The sequence below is a fragment of the Paralichthys olivaceus genome, chromosome 18 (genome assembly GCF_024713975.1).
Source record: "Paralichthys olivaceus isolate ysfri-2021 chromosome 18, ASM2471397v2, whole genome shotgun sequence".
Lineage (NCBI taxonomy): Eukaryota > Metazoa > Chordata > Actinopteri > Pleuronectiformes > Paralichthyidae > Paralichthys > Paralichthys olivaceus.
This window is the reverse complement of record NC_091110.1, coordinates 13,365,056-13,386,368: the sequence shown is the minus strand read 5'-3', so window position 1 is coordinate 13,386,368 and position 21,313 is coordinate 13,365,056. Positions and strand designations below refer to the sequence as shown.

General features: G+C 40.1%; 2 protein-coding genes and 1 long non-coding RNA gene across 8 annotated transcripts; 1 reads left to right on the top strand and 2 right to left on the bottom strand.

Annotated features, from left to right (window-relative positions):
• Positions 1-227: 227 nt before the first annotated feature.
• Positions 228-13,113, bottom strand: fyb1b (FYN binding protein 1 b). 4 transcript variants are annotated; one of them, XM_069514101.1, is made up of 23 exons: positions 12,975-13,113; positions 9,908-10,865; positions 8,216-8,351; positions 8,046-8,119; positions 7,887-7,909; positions 7,451-7,503; positions 6,955-7,087; positions 6,608-6,767; positions 6,333-6,453; positions 5,996-6,015; positions 5,793-5,865; positions 5,523-5,603; positions 5,108-5,148; positions 4,397-4,469; positions 4,182-4,269; positions 3,751-3,913; positions 3,613-3,646; positions 3,503-3,534; positions 3,040-3,407; positions 1,639-2,976; positions 1,067-1,121; positions 450-548; positions 228-309 (listed from the first exon to the last, which is right to left on the bottom strand). In XM_069514101.1, exons 1-19 carry the CDS (start codon positions 12,975-12,977, stop codon positions 3,385-3,387), a joined length of 2,289 nt encoding a protein of 762 aa, XP_069370202.1. In that variant the 5' UTR covers positions 12,978-13,113; the 3' UTR covers positions 228-309; positions 450-548; positions 1,067-1,121; positions 1,639-2,976; positions 3,040-3,384. The 4 variants fall into 4 exon arrangements, with proteins under 4 accessions (XP_069370202.1, XP_069370203.1, XP_019937222.2 ...); XM_069514102.1 differs by having other exon boundaries at positions 1,639-3,407; positions 5,505-5,603; XM_020081663.2 differs by having other exon boundaries at positions 1,639-3,407.
• On the top strand, positions 7,082-15,819 carry LOC138405449 (uncharacterized). The gene is made up of 2 exons (XR_011239188.1): positions 7,082-7,521; positions 14,917-15,819. It is a non-coding gene; the product is annotated as an uncharacterized lncRNA (long non-coding RNA).
• Positions 12,974-20,611, bottom strand: ccdc80l2 (coiled-coil domain containing 80 like 2). Of its 3 annotated transcripts, none has more exons than XM_020081622.2 (12): positions 20,328-20,611; positions 19,878-20,246; positions 19,536-19,798; positions 19,253-19,404; positions 18,494-18,820; positions 18,071-18,311; positions 17,814-17,967; positions 16,724-16,860; positions 16,280-16,428; positions 15,906-16,009; positions 15,587-15,667; positions 12,974-15,150 (listed from the first exon to the last, which is right to left on the bottom strand). In XM_020081622.2, exons 2-12 carry the CDS (start codon positions 20,158-20,160, stop codon positions 14,816-14,818), a joined length of 2,226 nt encoding a protein of 741 aa, XP_019937181.2. In that variant the 5' UTR covers positions 20,161-20,246; positions 20,328-20,611; the 3' UTR covers positions 12,974-14,815. The 3 variants fall into 3 exon arrangements, with proteins under 3 accessions (XP_019937181.2, XP_019937180.2, XP_069370204.1); XM_020081621.2 differs by having other exon boundaries at positions 20,332-20,610; XM_069514103.1 differs by having other exon boundaries at positions 19,878-20,611.
• Positions 20,612-21,313: the final 702 nt, after the last annotated feature.

Sequence of the window (21,313 nt, the reverse complement as noted above, 5' to 3'; positions counted from 1 at the left end):
TGTACACACACAAACACACAAACACACACAGACACGACAGACACGACAGACACGACAGACACGACAGACAGACACATGCTGAACTGAAACTAACAGACTAAACCTGAATAATAACTTGATTCTTATTTTTAGGATATTAACTGGGTTGATGCTACTGTTATTTTATTATTTTTAGTATGAACTTTAACCCACATAAAAAAACAAGTAAAGTAAGAACACTTTGATGATTACATGAAAAATAATTTTATTGGGTCTGAAACAAGGACACAGGTCCACAGATGCATCACTTGAGGATGGTGTCCGAATTTGCTGCAGAGAAAAGAGACAACAGGAGTGGGGAAATGTAAACAAAACATTTTGGGATCTCTCGTTATCATTACACACGTTATGGACAATCTTTGTGTGTTAGGCCGGTGGAAAGACAAAAATGAAATGTGTGTCTCTGTTACCTTCAGCCAGCTGTTTGTAGATGCGTTCCTGCTCCTCTCTGGCCTTTTTCTCAGCCTCCTCAACCTTCCTCTCCTCCTCAGCAATGGGCTTTAGGTAGTCTGACAAAGAAAACACCACAGATACTTAATGGTTGATTAAAGGTAGATAATTCACTTCACTGAGTAGTTTTAAATTAGCTTGATGCAGTGTGCAATATATTCTACTGACAACTGTGGACTGGTATTAGTAATAAGAATTCCAACACACTAATAGATTAATAGAGGCGAAATAGATATAGATTTATATGTAGATATAAATCGCCATGACAATTAAACATTACATCAAATACCACTGACACAAATACAGACCCATTAATAGGCTTAATTTATAAAAATATATTATTCAGAGTTAAATGTGTCAATGAAGGGGCCCAAGAAGCTTTGGGACTGTCCTTCGTATTAAAATTGTATTTGTACTTCTGGCCACAGGAATCTGAAACCATGAGTGTTATCTTTTACACCTGTACAGTCAGGTATGTTGTATGTGTCTCTAAGGATTTCATTATATGAATAAATCATACCCACAACCGTTAAACAATCATATCCAGAAAACTTTGTGTCCCTTGAGGTTCACTCACCAAACCTCTGCTTGCCATAGAAGACGCCGAGCAGCAGAGCAGACCACCTGGCCGTCTGAAACACACAGGAAGTGTTAACCAGTAACTAACTATAACTCACTCATCATTATGTTTCTGTGTCTGATCTAATGTGTCTGATCTCGCTCCAGCTCTTGACTTTAACACCGGTTAACAAACTGACTCCAGATCAGTGAGCACCGGGGTTCAGCGGTGACTGTGTGGGGCGAAGTTCAGTCTCTCTCTGACCTTTCTGTTAAACGGCTTTCACGCTGTTTCACTGTAACCTGACTGAACACGACCCACCGGGGTTATTACCGCACTACGACCAGAAACAGCAGCCATGCCTCCGGCTTCAGTCACATGTGGGGGATCCAGGGTTCCGCAGCGGTGAGCGCGGTTCACCTGTCAATGTCACCGCTAGCAGACACCAGCTAGCATGCTAGCACAACAACCGGCGGCTAGTTAGCAAAAGAGCTGCACACCCAGAGACGACAGCTCTACTGTGAGGTCTTTCCTCTAACCCTGAAGAGACATCGGATCATATTTAAACAGCATGTGGTCCATGTTTTTACCTTGATGAGCGGAGAAACTGCGACTGGAGGAACCATCGTGACGCGAGGACGAGACTTCCGGTCTAAGCGGATGTGAGTTTTATTTATTATTTCCCCGGCGGAGCGAGCAGCTAAATTACATCTGTTAACTCTTAATCTTTCTAATTGATCTATTTGATCTATTATCTATGTTGTGTCACATTATCCTCCTCCAACGTTATGTGACTGATCTATGTTTTGTTTGATTTGTATTATTTCCTTCAGGACCAACGAAGTTTGTTTATCATCAGACACCAACATGTCTCTCAGTAATTAGATATCCACTTACTTATTGTTCAGATTATTGAGATGTGACTGTTTGTCTTTATATTTTTATTGAATCCAACAATGTGTTAGATATTTTTGTGGAAGTTAAATTGATTTAGTTGATCCACTATGTAGTAACTTAACACATAGTTCATAGATAAGATAAGATAAGATAAGATAAGATAGACTTTATTCATCCCACACTGGGGAGATTTCAACATTACAGCAGCAGATGTTTATGTTTATGTTTGCTTGAATATTGCAAAAGTATTTAATTTGCTTAATCTCATAACACATTATTACAAAATAAAACATAAGAATATATCCCACTAATAATTCCCAAAACCTCTAGTCTGTCATCCTCAGTCTTCTGCATCAGAGAATAATCTTTTTTGCAAAAACGAAGCCATATGACAGAAGATGCTGCTCACTGTTACAGTTCTCAGAGAGTATAACTAAGACTGGATCTAGTTCTTACTTTTACTTACTCTTAACAATATATATGTTCATATTTGGTGGCAGGGTGCATTGGGTCTTATAAAGGACATTTAGATTCATGCAGTGTTCGGATGTTTGACCCACTATGGAAACAGCGCATATTCAGCAATATGTATTTATATCTATGAATCTGTGGCATGTTTATATTCCAGAGCCTCTGTGCAAGTCTAGGCCTAGAATTTGTGAATTAATTAATTATGAGATTCTTTCTGCTGCCAGAGATGTGACACGATATGAAAATCCAGTTCTCGGTGTTTAGAGTTATAATGGCTTCCACTAGATGTCACTGATCCCATTTCTTGCACAAAACATGCAGAGGGAAGTCCAACATGCTGAAGTATTGAATTGTAAAAAGCTGAATGCTTTGTGTGTGTTATGGCATTAGATGGGTTTCTCTGTTTGTGTGTCACACTTTTTACATAATTCAAAATAACTTCACCATGGCACTGAAATAGTTTATTTTACATTTTGAAACCAGAGACAAAGAAAGTAGTTATGATCAGTATCATATCAGATACAGCTATTAATGACAAAGGAAGGAAGTAATATTTACAACTTTCATTTAAACATGCTGCTACTCTGAAAAACACAGTATACATAGAAGGGAGGGGGGGGGACTGGTAAAATATAAAAACAGAAATATAGAAATACTGTTGATTCAATAAAGGTTTCCCACTTCCCCAAAATATTACAAGTAACATAACCACATCAATATTTTTTTAAAGAAATATTTTTTTAAAGGATCGAATTGTTCAAAAGCACTTTACTGCAAACCTGGTTTAAGATCTTGGAATTCTACCCACATGTCCAATATGCCAAATCTTTATCTATAAATAACGGCATTAAAATGAAATTACGATTCAGTCTGATTATCAGATGGACTTCTAGTGTGTATCATCAATAAAATGTAATAAATAACAAGAACAATATCAGTGTAAAACATCAACACCAAGTGCATGTTTCTCAGTCGTTGTCATAAATACAGTCTGGAAAAAAGAATAAGAAGGAGACATTGATTAGAAAATTAGGTCACTGTGCTGAAATATATTCATGAAATAAAAACGATTAATTCAAACTGTACCTTCTCCGATGTCATCGTAGATATCAGCATCGCTGCAACAAAAACAAAATGATCAGCACAGATGTCTCTCTATTCTTGTGTGTGAATGTGCAACTGTTTGTTGTACTCACTCCATAACAATGTGCGCCGTAGAAACGTAACCAACTGTTATGGGCAGACAGAGATTTAGACCAGATAATGTAAAAGCACTTATTCGTTTTTTTTGGTATCATCAGACACCAACAAACAAACAAACAGCAAATACTCACGCTTGCCCTCTTCATTCCGACAGATAAGTTTGTTGTCCACAGCTTCAACAATGACGTCAAGTTTCTCGCCTGCTTTGACTGGCAGCTCTTTCCCACCCCACTTCTTATTGGTAAGTGTGTGGACAATGGTCACCTGGTGCAGCACCTGGATCTCGCCGTCGTACTGAAAGAGGTGTAAACGATTCCGTCAACTTATATAAGTATGTGACTGTGAAAACATTTCTGACTTTACTTTATTCTTGGAAAACAGTTTGATCTAAATATCTGGAAAGCAAAATCATTTGTTAAATTTAACTTTATTTTGACACAATCAGAATATACAATTATAGTTATTATTTGGAATATCACATCCCTGCTAAAATGTACTGGTACATTAACATTAGAGTAGGAGGAGTGGATTGATAATCATGTTTAAAAACAGAGGAACAGACTTTAAACTTTTTCCTGAAGTCCTTCTCCTCTTTCTCAAACTTTTTCAGCTTCTTCGGGTCCATCTCTTCAGTCCTGCCTTTTGAAAAGCTGGAGAAAAACATAACAAACGAGAGGACAAAACATAAACAGTAAAAAGTTTAGTGAAATATGGTTGTTAATGGATGGACACTGTTGTCTTCGATTGTAATGTTTTTTGAGAGACATGTTATTGTACCTGCTAATAGGCAGAAGTGGAGGCGAATTTTGAGGGTCAACATCGTCGTATATTTCGTCATCCTCTGGCTGATCTGTGGTGATGTGTGGAAACAGTCAGTGAACGAAAATGACAAAAACACACACCTGAGATTATCATGCATTCAGAGGGAACATGTTTTAATCACACTACACACAAAAACACTGTCAGTTGTAAAGGATATAAAGATGAGGTGTGGGGTAAAATCTTAAGTCGAAGTATAAATATATTATAGATTCTGATATTTCTTGTTCGAGATAAAAATACAAGTTGTCAAAGGATTGTTCTTTGAATTGAAACTGTGACATTTTGCTGAACACCAGTCACTGTGGTCGTAACCGTTAAATGATAAATGCTAAAATGTAGAAGTGTCATGAAGTCAGCAAAATGACTCAGAATGGTAACTTAACAAGAGTGTCCAGTTAACTGTGCTAATATATGCTAGTGTTAGCACGCATACCAAACCAAATGAAACTGTGGCTGCAAAACCATTTGGTGTATGTCCGTTTTATAACCTTGCTCAAGGGCACTTATACATAGAGATTCAAACCAGAACATCTCTACTTTGTTTTCAACTGAGAGGTCAAAGATTTATTTTGTTAAAGCCGAGGAAGAAACATAATGAGAAACAAGTTTATTTTCTTCATTAGATATCCATGCACAACATGTCAGCATCATCAGAGTGAGCATTACCTGTATTCCCCTTTGCAGTGAACTGGCTGGGTGGAGGCACTCTGGCACAACACAAGAAAATTAATAAGTAGATGTACATGATTTGAGGCAGCTGAAATTAGTAATATTAATGAATTACAGCACAATATTGCAGAGTTGTTAAAACATGTTAGCAGATTGATTTTCTGATCATATCAACACATGCAAAAAAAACTGTGAGATAATTATTAGTAAAATCACGGATAATCAGACGCAACGATGCTGCTCATGCAATAGTCAGTTTGTAAATTCGAGTCCTTCAGTGTAATTCAGTTCTGATGAAGAGCTGTGCAGAAAGTCAACACTCAAAGGACAATTGAGAAGTGACAAAAGATGGGAGATTTACAGCAGTGGACAGTAGATCTGTGATCAGTCTTACTACTGAGTGTATTTTTACACTTTAGCGCTGGCCGGACGATTGTTCCACATCCGCAGGAAGTTGCGGGACTTCATGAAGGAAGACCTGGTGACCACGGGACTAGAAATTTAAGCGAGGATGAAATAAACTTGCATTTCTCTGGATGTGACATTTTCAATCCCTCCTTTTTACCATTTAACATTATCAGCCTGCGTTCATTCTTCAGAAAAGGTTTAAGAGAGATTGAACTGCTGTAACACTTTTTTCTCCATCTACCCAATTCTTCTAAATCAATTGATCAGTTCCCACCTGACTTGCAGGACTGGATCAACAACATCATCGTATATTTCTCCTTCCTCTCCTGGTAGCGGCGGAAGGACAACTACAAGATAAACCCACATTTTGAATCGGTGACATGTTTTATTCACAAACTAACTTGACATTGATTTAATCTAAAGTTTGTAACTGAATTTAATGGAACAAATGGTAACACTGTAAGATTGAATGCATACCTCCTGGTCCTTTAGTGCCACTGTAGAGAGAGAAGAAGAGATTATATCAATTTTAACATCTGGGTCATTTATTGAACTTTCATTTCTCATCATTTATTTAAAATTGATTCAACAGAGTTGTGGTACTGTCCTAACCCTTTTAAATCTGCTGGTAATGGTGCAGTTAAATTCAACAATCCTGATCTGGCAGCTCATGGGTGCTATGGTTACCAAACTGACAGAAACAAAGATATCACACCTTAACAGCTTTGTTTCTGTGTTGAGTAACACTGGTTTTCTTATTGGTAGTTTCCATTGAAATAATGTACTTCGCATTCTAGTTTCATTTTTCTGGTACCTGTTATCAGAAGAGACAACATCAATGTCATCGTAGACTTCAGGGTCGTACGCCTGCTGACTCTGATGATTCTTCAGTGAGTTGAAATCAATTTCCACTGAGGTGGTTTTTACATAACCAACTGTTAGAAACAAAGAACAAAATGAAATTTACTTTCAGATATATATAATTAATACGTGTTTTTGTCCTGACCTGTTTTTCCAGGTGGGACTGAAGGGACGTCACAACATGTACTGGAGGAAAATGAGTCAGGTTAGTTATAAACGTGAACGTACTGGATCCATCCTGATTCCGTCCCAACCATTTCCCCTCTGGGTTTCCTTGTACACGCAAGATGTCCAGACTGTCTCCCTGCGTCAGACTAAGGTCGGTTTTACTGCCTCTGCAGTCCACACAAGCTTTACCCTGGTGGATGACCTCCAGGGGGCCAACCAACTAAATACACACACACACACACACACACACACACACACACACACACACACACACACACACACAAAGCCAGGCATAAACACATATTAAAATTTACATTGTGCATTATGCAGACCTCAAGTGTTTGCATGTGCCCATACTGTATATGCAACATAATGGATGTAACTAGTGTCAGTCTTGTTCTTCTCACCTTGAATTTCTTTCTGGCATCTTGCTCCTTCTTCTCCCGTTCCTTCTGCTCCTTCTTCTCAGCCTCCAGTCGTTTTTTCGCCTCCTTTGCCTCTTTCTCTTTCTTCTTTTCTAGTTTTTGTTCAGCTTCCTCCCTTTAGAATGAAAGAGAGAGAGATCGCTGAGTTTGATAGAGAATCAAATGTACATTTATGAAGTGAAGCTTTACAAAATAAAAAAATACTTATTATGTAGCATTAGCATACATTTTATGAAATGTAATACCACATGCATTGTAACCTAAGAATTCTGCCCATGTACTAGGTTGTAGTGTTGCAAAATAACCACCAGAGAGCAGTGTTAGTAAAGTAGGTCACAGCTAAACTGTGTATGAAACCAAATTAAGGAATGCATCTGTAAAAATGTTTGTAAAAATAAAAAATCACTAAAGCTCACATTGTGTCTTGTGGTTAACAGAAACACAAGAAGTCACCAAAAAAACTGGAACATTCTCTCACCATCGTTCGTCGAGATCGTCATACATGTCTCCGTCATCATCGTTAAATTCCTCCTGGATTGAGAAGTGGAGGTAAAATCAGTGTGTCTTTCATACATCATGAGACACCTCTGTAAACATGTATGACATATTTTCCATCATACTGTTGATATTTCCCATCATTCATTTCTGGTGGGACGACTGATTCTAACACTTTTCTTCTGATTCTCCGTGTGCTGGTGTCAATGGACTTGCAATCCTCCTTTTGCTCTATTCATCCACTTATTTTATCCTAATTGACTCTGTTCTGTTTTTATTTACTTGTGACACTTTATCTTTTCACCCTATGTGGCTGCAGTGTCCATATTCCACAGAGTTTATTGTGTTTGCATCTACACCCAATACCTGCATGCAAATCTGTGAGTATGTAAATTAAGGAAATACACTGTGTCACTCACCTTTGCCCACTGACTCGGGTGACCTGCAGAGGAGTAACAAAAAATTATTAGGGTGTGGAACTGCATAATTTAAAACAAAACTTGGGAAGTAAGGAGTAACACAGACAATATGGGATGTATTGACACATTACTGTTAATCACACAGGGAAATATCTGAACCTGAGGGTGGTGGTAGAGGTGGAGGAGCGTTGCTTAATTCATCAATATCATCGTAAAAGTCCTCTTGTTGGATCCTGTAAAGCACAGTTAGGATTTATCTTTAGTTAGAAGCTTTATTCACAACATTTACTAAGTGTGTGTGTGTGCGTGTGCAGGAATGTGTGACCTACAGGCTTCCGGGGTGTCGTGGGGGCAGACTGGGGAGGTCGACCTGAGGTGGGAGAGGAGGGATCACAGGGTTGCTGAGGTTAGTCAGATGAGAGGTCTGAGGAGTTGGGGTGATGGATTTCTTAAAGGTGCCAGGACCTGTGTTAAGAAAGAGAAGTGAAATATTTTATTATTATAATTAGTGGTACCTGAATGTGCCAGCAGCTTTTCATTGTTGCTGTGGAACTAAATGTAACTGCTCTTTATGCTTTTGAATAATTTGCTTCATATTTCGTCAAATATAAGCTCATCATAGGCTTTGTGTCAATAGCTGCCTCTGAACTGTTGTTAGTATTGAGCATTGAGTATTCATCCTCTGACTGGAAATAAATGCAGATCAGGTGTGCGTCTAAAAACGGCCTGGCTCTCAAAACCATCCCTGTTTGATGGAACTTACTTCCCCATGTGTTGAAACTCAGCTGTCAGAGTGGAGAGTGAAGGGGGGGGGGGGGGCTGGATGGGGAACTTGACTTGGGGGAAATACGGAACCAAGAGTCTTTCTGTCAGTTTGGTGTTGTATCTTACACTGAGCATTTATCGAACTACATCTGTGTAACTTCAACACATTTTGCACAGTATATACAAAATGCAAAATTAGATACGTAATAAAATACATTGTAAATGTAAATAATAACATCATTTGCTAAGTTATACAGACAGGGAGGTTGTTTGCATTGTTATAACTCAACTGCTGCTTACACATTACCAATACCACAGAACCCACAAAGAGGTTTGAAACAAGTCCTTCTTCACACTTCTGACGAAAAGTCACTCCTGCTAGAGATGGAGAGGAAATGCACTTGAGATGGCAAACAAGAGATATGCCTTCTCTTTTTTCTTTTTGGTCACAAGACCTGCAGACCGTTTTTGTGGCCAGCATCATTTAACATTCTGACATTTGTTGCACACAGAGAGACTTTCCATTTCCAGACAGAAAATAAACAATGGAATTGCAGCCAGATATAGTTGATGTACTTCTGCCTTTTGGGCCACGTGTGTTTCTCTGCTGGCTGCCAGACACCTGAAACTCTCCTCCTTTGTTGTTTTGCTCAACACATCGTCTTCTTAATGGGTAAAGTCGAACGGGAGAATGATTTACACTTATATACTTATATATATATATATATATATATATATGTACATATATATTCTGTTTGTGAAGTTTATTGGTTGAACTTAGTAAGCAATGCTCTTTTTTTAGAAAAAGTCTTAATGTCCACATGATCACAGTAGAAAGGTCAATGGCCTGACCATTATTTATTTCAAAATACTGAGACTCCAAGATTTTTGAGGGGGATGTACTGACATTTCCTCTCTTTTGGGTCTTTATTGTATGTATTCTTCTCCCTGCATGTGTTTTTAATGCACTTTCTCCAAATTGCTGTAGAGAACTACTACTAGACTAAAAATGGATTTTGTCTGTACCAATGGGGAAGTGCCTGCAAACTTAGTGATCATACATCTTTGAGATACTGCATGTTAAGTTGTAATTATTTTGGCAATTCGATTATGGGATTATGATGTATTGCCTCATAGTGTTGATTGATTAATTTGTTCCAGTATTTATATTAGTGCACGGATTGGGGGCTACAGCTTCTCATGATCAGCACCTTTGATCATTTAGTCATTATTAAACAAACAAAACTGCAACGTACCATCCTCAGCTCCTCTTTTAAATTTCTCCAGGTTGACTCTGGGGGGTCGGTTGGGTTTACTAGGAGCAGCACCCAAAGCTAACCCGTTGGGTAGAGGCTTACGCTTGGGGCCTGAGGTGGCATCACTGTTATTGGAGCCGGGCTGAGGGGAGTCGTTGGTCTGCCACCTCAAGCTAGGTTTTTTACTGGCTGGAGGTTTGGGAGGACGTACAGAGTTAGAGGCAGAGACTGGAGGTTTGCTGGTTCCATCATTTTCTGGCTGCTCGCTGTTGTCCTTCTCCTTGTTGAACCGAGCAGTCTTTAAGTTGGACGGGGGCTTAAACGTGGAGTTTGTCTGATGTGAAGGTTTGTTCAAGGCGTCCATGTTTGCTCCTGTCTTTTCTTCATTTTGCTGCCACATTTTGATAACGCTGCTGCTCGGTTTTTGTTGTAAAGGTGGTACTTTGGGTTGGGAGATTGGGGTGGATGGCACACCTCCCCCACTGTTGTCTTTTACCCAGCTGGGCTTGGGGGTGTGTGCTGGAACTATTTTAGGTTTGGAGTCGGACAGGGTGAAGCTGAGGGGGGGCTTGTTGAGAGGAGTCTTCTGTACAGGTCCTTTAGTTTCAGGAGGCTTTGATAGATGTGGCTTCATGGGTATTTGCTGTTTATTACCAATTAAAGGTTTGATGCTGGTGTCTTCCTGTGTGTTTCCAAACCTGCTAGCCAGGGCTTTAGTTGTGTGTGGCTCATGTACCACAGAGTCATTTTTAGTGGATACAGCATTTTTAAGGAAAGCTGGTTTAGGAGGAATATTGATCACGCTGCCCGAGAGGCTCTCCAAGACTGGTTTCTTTGCTGTTATGGCCGGACCGGAGGAGAGAGTGGGCTGCAGGGGTTGTTTAGTACGTCCAGCTGGTGAAGTCTCGTCATTCGCTTGGAAACGAGCCATCATGGCCTTTACATCAGACTTGTTTTCCTGGAATGAATGGAAGCAGATCAAGATAAAAAACTTCAAAAAACAGATTCAGAAATTCACAATAATGAAGAAGCTGATGGTGCTGAAGAGAAACTGTGGGACAAAGCAAAAGAGCAATAACAGAAGAACCGCTTTCAAACAGACTGACACAAAGATTCACACAGAAACGGTTGCAAAACTTTAAAAATACCTTATTTCCCATCAAGACATTTCCTTCTCCTATTTAAGAAGGTTTTTACCGATCAGAGATATTCTGGCTTTCACTTTAGTTGCTGAAGTGGCTGATCTGGTTGTTTCTCATTTACACAAACACAAATTCTCACACGGCTGTGACTAAGGAGGCAGAGGTCAATCAATTAATCACAAGTTGTATTACTTGTCCAATCACAGTACAGTACTCATCTATCATATGCATATATCCCATTGTAAACAAAAGGTAAATTTGTCTGTTAGTATTTATTATACTCCGGCCTCCTCCCACAGTCTAAAGACATGCAGATTGGTCTCGGTTAGATGGTGTGATTGTGTGTATGATTTGTTGTTAATGTGTCAGCCATGTGATACACTGGTGACCTATACAGAGCATACCCTGCGTCTAGTCAGGATTGGTACCAGCGCCCCCTGGGACCCTCAAAGGATGGGAGTGAAAGTTGCATTACAGAATTTGTTCTTAGGCTGGACATGGCGTGGCAGCATATTGGTTTATAGTGTATATTAAATAGTTATAGTGTTGATTTAGCTGTGACACAAATGAATATGCCATCTCATTATCTGGTATCTTTCCTCTGAGAAGAGTGCAGAATGAGCAAATATGTGGGGAGATGCATTATCAGCCACAAGCTGCATAACTGGGCCCTTAAAAAGCATTTGTCCATTTTGATATCGGCACTCCAGTTGTTTCACAAAGTAAAGTGACCAAGTAGCAACCACACCTATTTTAATGAGGCTGGTCTGACTAGTCAGAAGCAGCAGAACAGGAAGTGGAGATAAGAGCAGTGGGAAACAGAGCTGTGAACATGCTTAGTCAATTAATACATCCGTCAAAATATAACTATGGGTGTTTTGTAGGTCCAGCTAAATCAGACTCGGCTTTGTGACACCTTTTTGGGTAGGTGTAAACACACTTGGGTCTGTAGCCAAACCGCTGCAAGAACGTTTAAAGGAGGTGGTCCTAAACTCTGGAGGTGTTTGTTTGTAGTGGGAATGTGATCTGCTATCATCATTGGGAAGAAAGCTGTCAACTTTTGCTAGAGTTTGGGTAGAAGTTCCCTTTAGCAGTTTCAGAAACACCTTTCAGCAGCGGTATGACAATGTGCATTAACACTCAGCCTGTGGTGTTTCTGAATATTCAATCAGAGGAAAAGAAACAGTGCAAAGTTCCCTCCTTTTGCTTCTGTTTTTCCTCTGTGGTAAACTAAAAATTACCCAACACCTCTTGTAGTTGCAGTTACTGCTTCTCTAAACATGTGAGCTGCTGCAATGTTGTAAAAACCCTATGAACGATTACATTCCAACATGGCTGCAAGTATCAGTCAACAACTCTTTAGTAGCTGTTAAACTTTTTTCTTTTTGTGCATTAAATGCCATGAACTTGGCAGTTATTTGTACAAGTAAAGTCTTATGCGCTGCAGAGACAGAACAGAGCAAGGACAGAGCTCTTCTGCTTAAAGCAAAGAGGAACCACTATCTCTCTTTCCATTGTGATGTAAAGTGAAGGCAAAAGTCGCCTTGCTTAATCTAGTTGACACAAAAAATAGTACCAACCCTAATGGTGACTTCTACTGTTTCTACACGACATGTGTGAAGACATTTGTCAAAACAAAGTCACAAGTCAAAGTCTTCGATATCCGATGTAAATCTAATATTTGAACAATTTAAAGCCACTAAAACAAGGTTTATTCTGAGTTCTGTTGATGGCATATGAAATAATACAGCTTTCCATCTCTAATCCTGATGTTTGCAAGATTGTGTGCACTAGTATGAAGAAATATCTATTCATAAGAAGTCTGTAAATGGGATCAACATTTCAAACAGCAACTTTCTATTCCTCAATCATTCCAGAGAAATTCTAACATCTGTCAGGTAAACATTATGAATGGTTGCACTCACCATATTGAGGAAAACAATCCCAGGGGATGGTTGTTGGACAATGTAGTGGAGAGTGTTTGATCAGTGTGGGTTTCTGTTGCTGATTAATGTTGGAGGAGAGCGATACTCAGTGACCGTGAAGTGCGTGTGTGTGTGTTTGTGTGTTGGAGGGAAGCTCTAGCTCTGGTGACATAAGCATCTGTCTATATCTACTTCCTCTCTCTGTGGTATGTGTTTTGTGTGTGTGAGTGTCACAGCCTGTGTTATCAGTGTGTTTTGATCTCATGGATTTGCCTGTGACTGACAAACCCCCTTCACTTTCCCTTGGTGCTCAACAACTGATGCTGGTTCCCCTCAAGCAGTTCATCATGTCGATTATATTTTTATTATAAAATATATATATACATATATTTATAAAAAATGTATTTAATGTGACAAGGCTGAGAAGGATATAAACAGCAGTAGGATGTGGCAGTGTGTTCTGGATTACAAGTCTCTGCAGCTCAGTGTGCGCTGTTGCACAGTGGAGCTTTTAGCTATATGCTAAGATTATCAAGCCAACATGCTTGTGACAATGCTGACATGCTCAGGTGTGATGTTTACCATGCTTACTACTTATACTACTTACTTACCTAACATGTTAACATGCTAACATTTGGTAATAAGGTTCAAAATGCTAGAATTTACTGAATAAAAAAAACATGATGGGACATGATGCAGAAAAAACGAACACGCTGTTACAGAGAGTATTATCCAGACTTTGTTCAAGTTTTATGACCACTTAATGTGGAGTTTAAAGTTGTGGCTCATGTGCTGAGTCATGCATTGAAAGGTTATTCTAAGGACACGTGTTTTTTTTGTCTTTCGATCTTTCATCTTCACATTCCTGTTCCTGTAATGTGCTGTAAAGATTTACTCCAGATAATGTTTTCACTCACGTCATATTCCACACAGCAGTATTACCGTTATGAATTGCGTGCTGCCAGATCTTCACACTGCTTAAATGAATGGCCCAACTGTCTGGATATTTGAATGCTTTCATTCAAAACAAGCAAATTTGGCTGTCGGTGCAGTCAGTGAATTTCATTTCAGAAGAGGTCTTAAAATTGATGAATAAATTCAACAAATAAAATAATCATGATTTAATTGAGTGAATCCAAGTAAATAAATTAAAAAACAAATTTAACAGAAAATTCATCCTTGAAGTGGGTGGTCAGGGTTAAGCTAAATTGCCCTCTCCTAATTGTACAATTATCTTTGTGTGTCTGTTTTTTCTAATATGATAACACGTAGACAAACTTTGTGGTACTATTCTTCCTTAAATTGTGCTACTCAAAGAAATGTTATAAAAGAATGTACTGGGACAAACATATTGAGTCCCGCATCAGTAACTCATTGTTTTACTGACCTGAGGTCTTTAAAAACAGATGTTTAAAAAAACAATTTGTTCCATTAAAATACAGTTACTTTCCATTTGGATTCTCATGTTACACAGTGAATGTGTTTGGAAAATATTGGACAGATGTGTTGCCCAGCAAGCTGCTTGGCCTTGTATGGACATCCCTCCTCTTCCTCTGCCTCAATCAGCAAAACAAAGACAGAGTTTTTGGGGGAGCAGCTGAAGAGTGCACATATGCTTCATTTCATCAAAACTTTTTTGTATTTAAACTTTTAACTATTTTCAGTTTTATCCACTTCACAATTCTAATACATGGAAACATATAATACATCGAATCCTGTCAGTCCCAAGGTTTTGAGGCAATCGTTCTGTAAGTTTGCTCATGTTTAAAATCCTTGTGTGTCCATCTCATCTCAAGAGTTTAGATCCTCGCGTCATTGCCTCCTCTATTTCCTTTTCCTCTTCATTCCTCCGACCGGTGATATGAGTACATCTCCTCCGCCCTGTCTTCATCATAGCCGTGATAGTGTCCCGCCTCACTGCCTCCTCTTCCCCTGTCCTCAGGGCAGTGGATTCCAAGTCGCTTCTGCAGCTTTTCTTCCTGGAGGCGAAGCTCCATGGAGTCCACCAGGTCGTAAACGTTATCTAGGGACCACATGGGGGATGGGAACCACGCCTTGACATCGCCGTCCTTCCCCACGATCAGCATGCTGAAGTAGTCCTTGCTGATCTTCAGCTGTTCTCTCATGTTGTTGACCATGTCTCGGGATAACGGCTCAACCTCACTCTGACTATGACCTGGAGGAAGAATGACAGAGGAAAATTTAAGCAGTGCATTTAACAAACCACGTCAAAAAATAGTGCCGAAAAATTGTTTCACATTTTTTTGTTGAAGATTATCGAGATTATCGACCTTAAAATCTAAAAGTCTTTATGCATGTTCACATTAATATAGACATTTTTACTTCCACCAAATAGTTTGTTGATGTTTTCATTGCATCCAACATGATTACTCAAAAACTACTATTCTACGATTTCCATGAAACATAGAAACAGACATCACTCAAACAGACATCAGCCAAGAAAGATCCCATTGGACCCATTTGGAGCAGATTTTGGATCAACAGGCATAGCTTTGGAGGAGCTATGCGCTTTCCGAGTGCTCTTCTTGCTGACGATAAAGTCCAAGTTACTGGTTCCATCTCTGGACTGCCCCCCCATCACTGTGACTCACCATTTAGTGGAAATAACTCAACAGTTCCTGACGCTTTGTTTCCAGTTCCAGTCAACTTTAACATGGCAAAGTGGCGAATACCTGAGGACAGACCCAAGAATATGTCTTTAAGCAGCTCATGCATTCAAATGAACAAACAACACTACTAGAGAAATGTATGTGTCCACTTAAATATTATGGGTGGGCAGTAAATATCTAAGGACAGCTTGCTCCAACAAAATGTCAAGTTGTGGTTGAATACTAACACTTATGAGTTTCATTACATTAAGCACATCCATGACATTTTCATTTATACATTCAGTGTGTGATGTTGGCTCACCCAGGTGACACTTCTGTCCATTGAGAGCAGAGAGCTGCTGTTGGAAGGAGTAGTCGTCCTCAGAGGGAGCAGAGATGAGCAGCAGTCTCCTCTTCGACATGAACCTAAATGTACAAAAAGAAGAATGATTCAAGTTTTATTATTGTGGTGTTGGTCAGTCAAACATGTCTCATGCATGATCGAAGACTATTCTCATACTCAAGGCTTTTGAGACACATCTTTTTTGATAGAATACACATAAAAAATAAATCCTTACATCATTGCTTTAATTTCAGTTAACAATGCTAATTTGGATTTCCTCGGAGCAAAACAAGGATCCAGACGTTGCCTCAAGGATAGCTGCTGATATTGATCACTGAATGATGGTAATTTACCTGAGCAGGGAATTCTCCGCTTCAGGCTCTTTGTTTATGGAGCAGACTGTCGGACTCTTCCTCTCTTTTTCTTTCTCTGAGCGCCTTGAGGGAAAGTTGTCAATGTACTCGTACAGAGCCGGGCTCGATGGTGGAGCTTCAAAGACTCTCTGGGGGAAGATTCATTGAATGTTTGTCACATATTCTCTTGGTTCATATTAGAATATGAAACATATGAATTGTTTACAAAGGGGATGCTTTTTTATTATTTATCATTCTCAAATGTTTTCATTTGAATGAAGCTGGATTCTTTAACAATTTCCAATATGATTTAAGGATGGTACTAGCTTGTAGTTAAATTATACAGACGTGTAAGAACAGGAGGTGAAAATCCTGCATCAATGAACTAGACAGCTTCCAGGTGTTTGTGTCAAGATGTGCAAAGCAGACAAAAGAAGTTTTTACATCAGGCTGGATGTCGTAGTCTGTGACAGTCATGGAGAAGAGGTCAGCGGATGACAGGCGGAGCTCAGCTCTCAACAGGGAGATCAGGCCTGAACCAAAGAGCTGGTCTGATAGGTCACTGAGTGGAGGCTCTGATTCTGAAACACACACACACACATACGAACGTTTGCAAAAAAACAACAGGAACAATGTAATGAAACCCAAGACAACCACAGCTTAGCTGCATTATAACCAGAAGTACTTGGAACTCTTCAGCCTAAAATCTTTTTGAAAGAACTAAAAAGTCACTGCAGATTGTTGTTTGTCTGCGTTTCCAACACGATCTGAAGATCAGGGGAGATGAAGTAAATGTACCTGATGTGTGAACAACTGAGAGCTACATCAAGCTGTTCCACTCCAGTCCACCAGGCGCTGATACCAATTATACCCAAAAACTTTCTGCCTGCCTTTTAGTCCAGAACAATCTCAACAACAATTGAATTGATTAAGAACTTTGGTACATTCACACCTCCTTAGAAATTAATCCTATAACGGCATCTTGCTCCACCAAGAGGCAGATTTTTGTGGTTTTAAGCAAAACCCACATGGATGACAATCCATCCAAGCCCATTGAATGGATTCTCATGAAATCTGGTTTCCACATTCAAACATTCCACCATAATAAATTTTAATGACTTTGATGGTTCCCTGAATTTTCCTCCTGCAAAGACAAATAACATTGCACCACAGTTTTAGTCTGTTTACTGCAAATGAGCAAATGTTATTAATCTCAGTGAAGCAAAGATGTGCAACCATTTAGCTAAAACCTTTAGTTTAAGAGCCTGATTACAACCTTACAGAACCACTAGCATTGCTGCTGCTCTGCTGCTGACTGATGTCTTGAAAGTCAGACGTTCCCGCAGCATGTAAACACATCACATCAACAAATTTATCAACAAAGTCATAAAGCATTGTCCGTGTTACAGATCCAAACTGTTGTGCTGTAGAACCATGGAAGCCATTTAAGCTGGTTTATTGATAACGAAAATGTTTTGGACGCCAATATTCAACTTCTTACACACACACATAGGAATTTATGAATGCTGCATACCAAGCTGGTGGTGTTGCAAGGTGAGTGTGGCGTCGCTGCCTTCCACAATGGTCGCGACGGTGATCTTCCTGATAGCCAGGTCACAGTGACTCTTCTCATTCTCCTCTTTCTGCTGGATGTAAAGCGTTGCATCTCTGCTGGGCGTTGAGATCAGCTAGAGAAACACAATCATGAGTCAGATTAGTCCAATGTTTCATATGCGTTTGTAATAAAGATATCACTGCTATAGGGAGAAGATGTAAATAACTTCTTCTCACCATCAACCTTCTTTTTCCCTTCAAACTTTCCAAAAACTCCTTCAAGGCTGATTTATCCTTATCACTGGCTTCTCTGTTGGACTTCTTCCCTCTTCCTTTTCCTTTCTTTCCTTTCTTTCCCTTTCCCTTCTTCTTCGAGCCTTGTTTTTCCTGTGAATCATCCTTTACGTTTTGCTCTTTTTTATCCTCACTGTTTCTCCCTCCATGTGTTCTCCTTCCTTCTTCCACAGTGGACTCGGGCCTGGAATACAACACAAAAGCTTTACTTTGAAGTTTATCCAGTGCCAAGAAAAGAATCTGCATCTGGTGTAAAGGGGAGGTATGACAAACCAGATGGGTTCACAAAACCAAAGCGGGGTTTCTGAGAAATCCCAATATTCCTACTCCTCCCTTTATGTTTGAAAAGCTGTCAAATGACTGCACCTGTGCTTCTTTACTTCTTCGTTGCTCTTTGACACAGAGGGAAGACGGTGCTCTTTCTCTTTTTCCAGTCCGTTACCAGCAGCTCGACTGCCACTGTTCGAGTCCTTTCCCCTCGTGGACCCGGCAGCAGGCACCTTACGGATAACAAACCTCGACCGTCCACTTAGTATGTCCTGGATCTTACTCCTCAGAGCAGCTTTTTTGTCCAGAGGATTTCTTGGTAAAGCCACCACAGAAGTCACATTTCCCTGCCTCTGAGAGCTCAGCACCATCTTCTTCTTTATCTTTTTCCTTTTTACCACAACCTTCTTTTTAGCAGTGCTGCACCTGAAATAATGATAATTCAAATGATTACATATTTTAGCATGTTTTGTCAGAAGATTTGTTTTTATTTTTCTCTAAATAAATTCTTTAAAGTATCATATAAAAAACACTCACTTGCATGGTACCACAGGGTCACTTTGTTAACACATGCTTTAAATCAGGAACTACTAAATTAGAAAAGTTCTCTAAAACACATTTTCGTACTTGCAGAGGCGACTGACTAAAAATAGGCAGAAATGGTGGAAGTTGAAATGGAACTACTCTTTAGTGTCGGCCCATAGTTTTTCTTATCACGTTAAATGTTTGCAGTTTTTCAAATTTTTTTCACATTTTGTTTTATTCATCCTAAAAAAGCTCCTGTTAAGCGGTAAACTGTGCAGAAGGACCTCATAGAAGCACTCTTTAGTTTTCTGTCGGTACAGTGAATAGTGGGACCTTATGTTGGCTCCTTTTCTGGTCATCTTCTCCAGCTTCCTCACGGGGAACTGATCGATGAGCTCTAAAATCGCCTCAACGCGGACGGGATAGGGGAAACGCTCACTGACGTGCAGATTCTTCTTCAGAACCAGCATGGTGAAGCCTTGCTCCTGAAACGATGGGTGTCGAGTGAAAAGCACAAGTCAGGAGCAGGTAAATCGCAAAGGAAAAACGGTTGGTTTTCATAAAATTATCCCAAAAGGAAGTCTACGAATCACACTGTTAATGGCAGCCTGTTCACCTGGTTGTTGAGATCTAGGTAATGCAGCAGCTTGGTAACTGTGTCCGGATCGAGGCTCTCCACTGTGGCTTCTCCCTGTAAACTAGTTTTCTGTATCCGACCTTCCATCATAGCGTTCTGGATGATGGTGATGATGAAGGTGTCTCTTTCTGCTAGACGACAGTTCAGCCCTTTCTGATCCATGTCTTCCAGCTGTTTCTCCATCATTTGCAGGTAGTGCTCACTGTGCGAAGGGGCTGTTATCACCCACAGACGCTTTTTACCTGGAGGGTTGAAGGAGGTTGTAAGCACTGTGAGTAGGTAGACGGACAAAGAGACACATCAGCTGATCTGTTCTCTTACCTGCAAATTCAGCCAGGAAGTCCAGCTCAGGAGCCAGGCTTGATGTTGATTCTCCTCCACCTGTGTTGTCCCCATGTTCTACTCCTTCATCCAACCCCAGTCCCTGCTCGATCCCTGGAGGGAGGTCTGAATAGTCCCCCCAGTCCCGCACATTAGGGTCCAGCTGATCCTTTGGTTTGCTGCGACCAGTGCCCGGCCAGGCGGAGAGCAGACTTGGGAAGCTGAGGCTCCACAAAACCGCAAACAACAGCAGATGCAAATGTGAGGTGTAGAAATTACACATCCTTACTGACACAGTTGGTGGTTTATTTGACAATCAGCTGAAACTGGTCGGCATCTCACAAATCCTCACGGGCACCAGTGTCGCTTCTAAAAAAAGACAAGAAGGATGCACGAGTTGTTTGAAAGTGACTTAAGAGTTAAAAAGAAAAAGAATCAGAAGACACGTACATACTTTGACTCCAAATTCAAAACTCAACTGACGTCTGAATCATTATGTGTCCTAAAAAAAAACATGTGGACTAAATCTGGAATGACTCTCAAAGGTATAAGAGAATAGAAAAGACTGCAGGGATGGTAACAGCTCGCACCGGCAGCGAGAGACTGACTGGGCAGACTGTTCTCAGCTCGCACACAGACACACACAGTCCTGGTTCACATTACACCCCAGGCTTGTTAACAGGAAACTCCTGGAATTTTCTGTGACTTCAAAGCATTTTCCTGCTCAAAAATCTCTTTCTCTCTCTCTCTCTCTCTTTCTCTTACTCACACACGTACACACGTACACATACACTCTCTCTCCCTCTCTCTCAGCTGACTTGCTAGAATAGTATGCATTCACATACACAATCAAAATCATTCTCATTTCATTGTTGCATAACATAAGCATAGGGTCGGAGGTGGTTGTGTGAGGGAAGCTCCCTGTTTGTCTTTCATTGATCAAGAGGCTTAATTCCAACCTGCTTCAAGGGTGCTAAGGCTGATCCCTGACCTTTGACCTGTCAAGTGAACAGGCACCATCACTGCGGGAATCAGTAAAATACAGAATGACTTGTATTGTTACACATTGTAAAGACTGACTGTTTTGATTGTAACACTTTCTGTCTTGGTTGGTTTGTTAAAATGAAAATGAATGGCGATGCACTGCAGCCTGAATGAGGGCAGGACACAAGTTGATGCTTGAACATGAAGCAGTTCGGCCCAAAGCTCTTTGTTCCGAATGAAACTCGAGAGAAACTCAAGCTTTCAAATGAAGAGAAATGGCCACAACCATAAATCAACAGCTTAACTGATGCTGACGTCTGAAAAGGTTCACACCTCAAAGTCAAACCTGCCATCAGATTGAGAGTGAGAACTCTGACCACACTCTAACAGGAAAATCTGTCTCCTGCCCCTGCTTCAAATGTTTTTATTCACATTTGAAATCGGTTTAATTT

Bases quoted from the DNA above. Each gene is read 5' to 3' on its own strand.
- fyb1b (XM_020081663.2), bottom strand. The intron at 5,866-5,995 runs GTATGCATTCAA...TTTATCTTGTAG, and splicing joins TGGCACTAAAGGACCAGGAG to TTGTCCTTCCGCCGCTACCA. The intron at 3,408-3,502 runs GTACAGTTTGAA...TCTTTTTTCCAG, and splicing joins CTACGATGACATCGGAGAAG to ACTGTATTTATGACAACGAC.
- ccdc80l2 (XM_069514103.1), bottom strand. From the start codon at position 20,160: ATGTGTAATTTCTACACCTCACATTTGCATCTGCTGTTGTTTGCGGTT. The intron at 19,405-19,535 runs GTGAACAGGCTG...CCATCGTTTCAG, and splicing joins ACCTAGATCTCAACAACCAG to GAGCAAGGCTTCACCATGCT. The intron at 15,151-15,586 runs GTGAGTCACAGT...TTCTTCCTCCAG, and splicing joins TGAGTTATTTCCACTAAATG to GTCATAGTCAGAGTGAGGTT.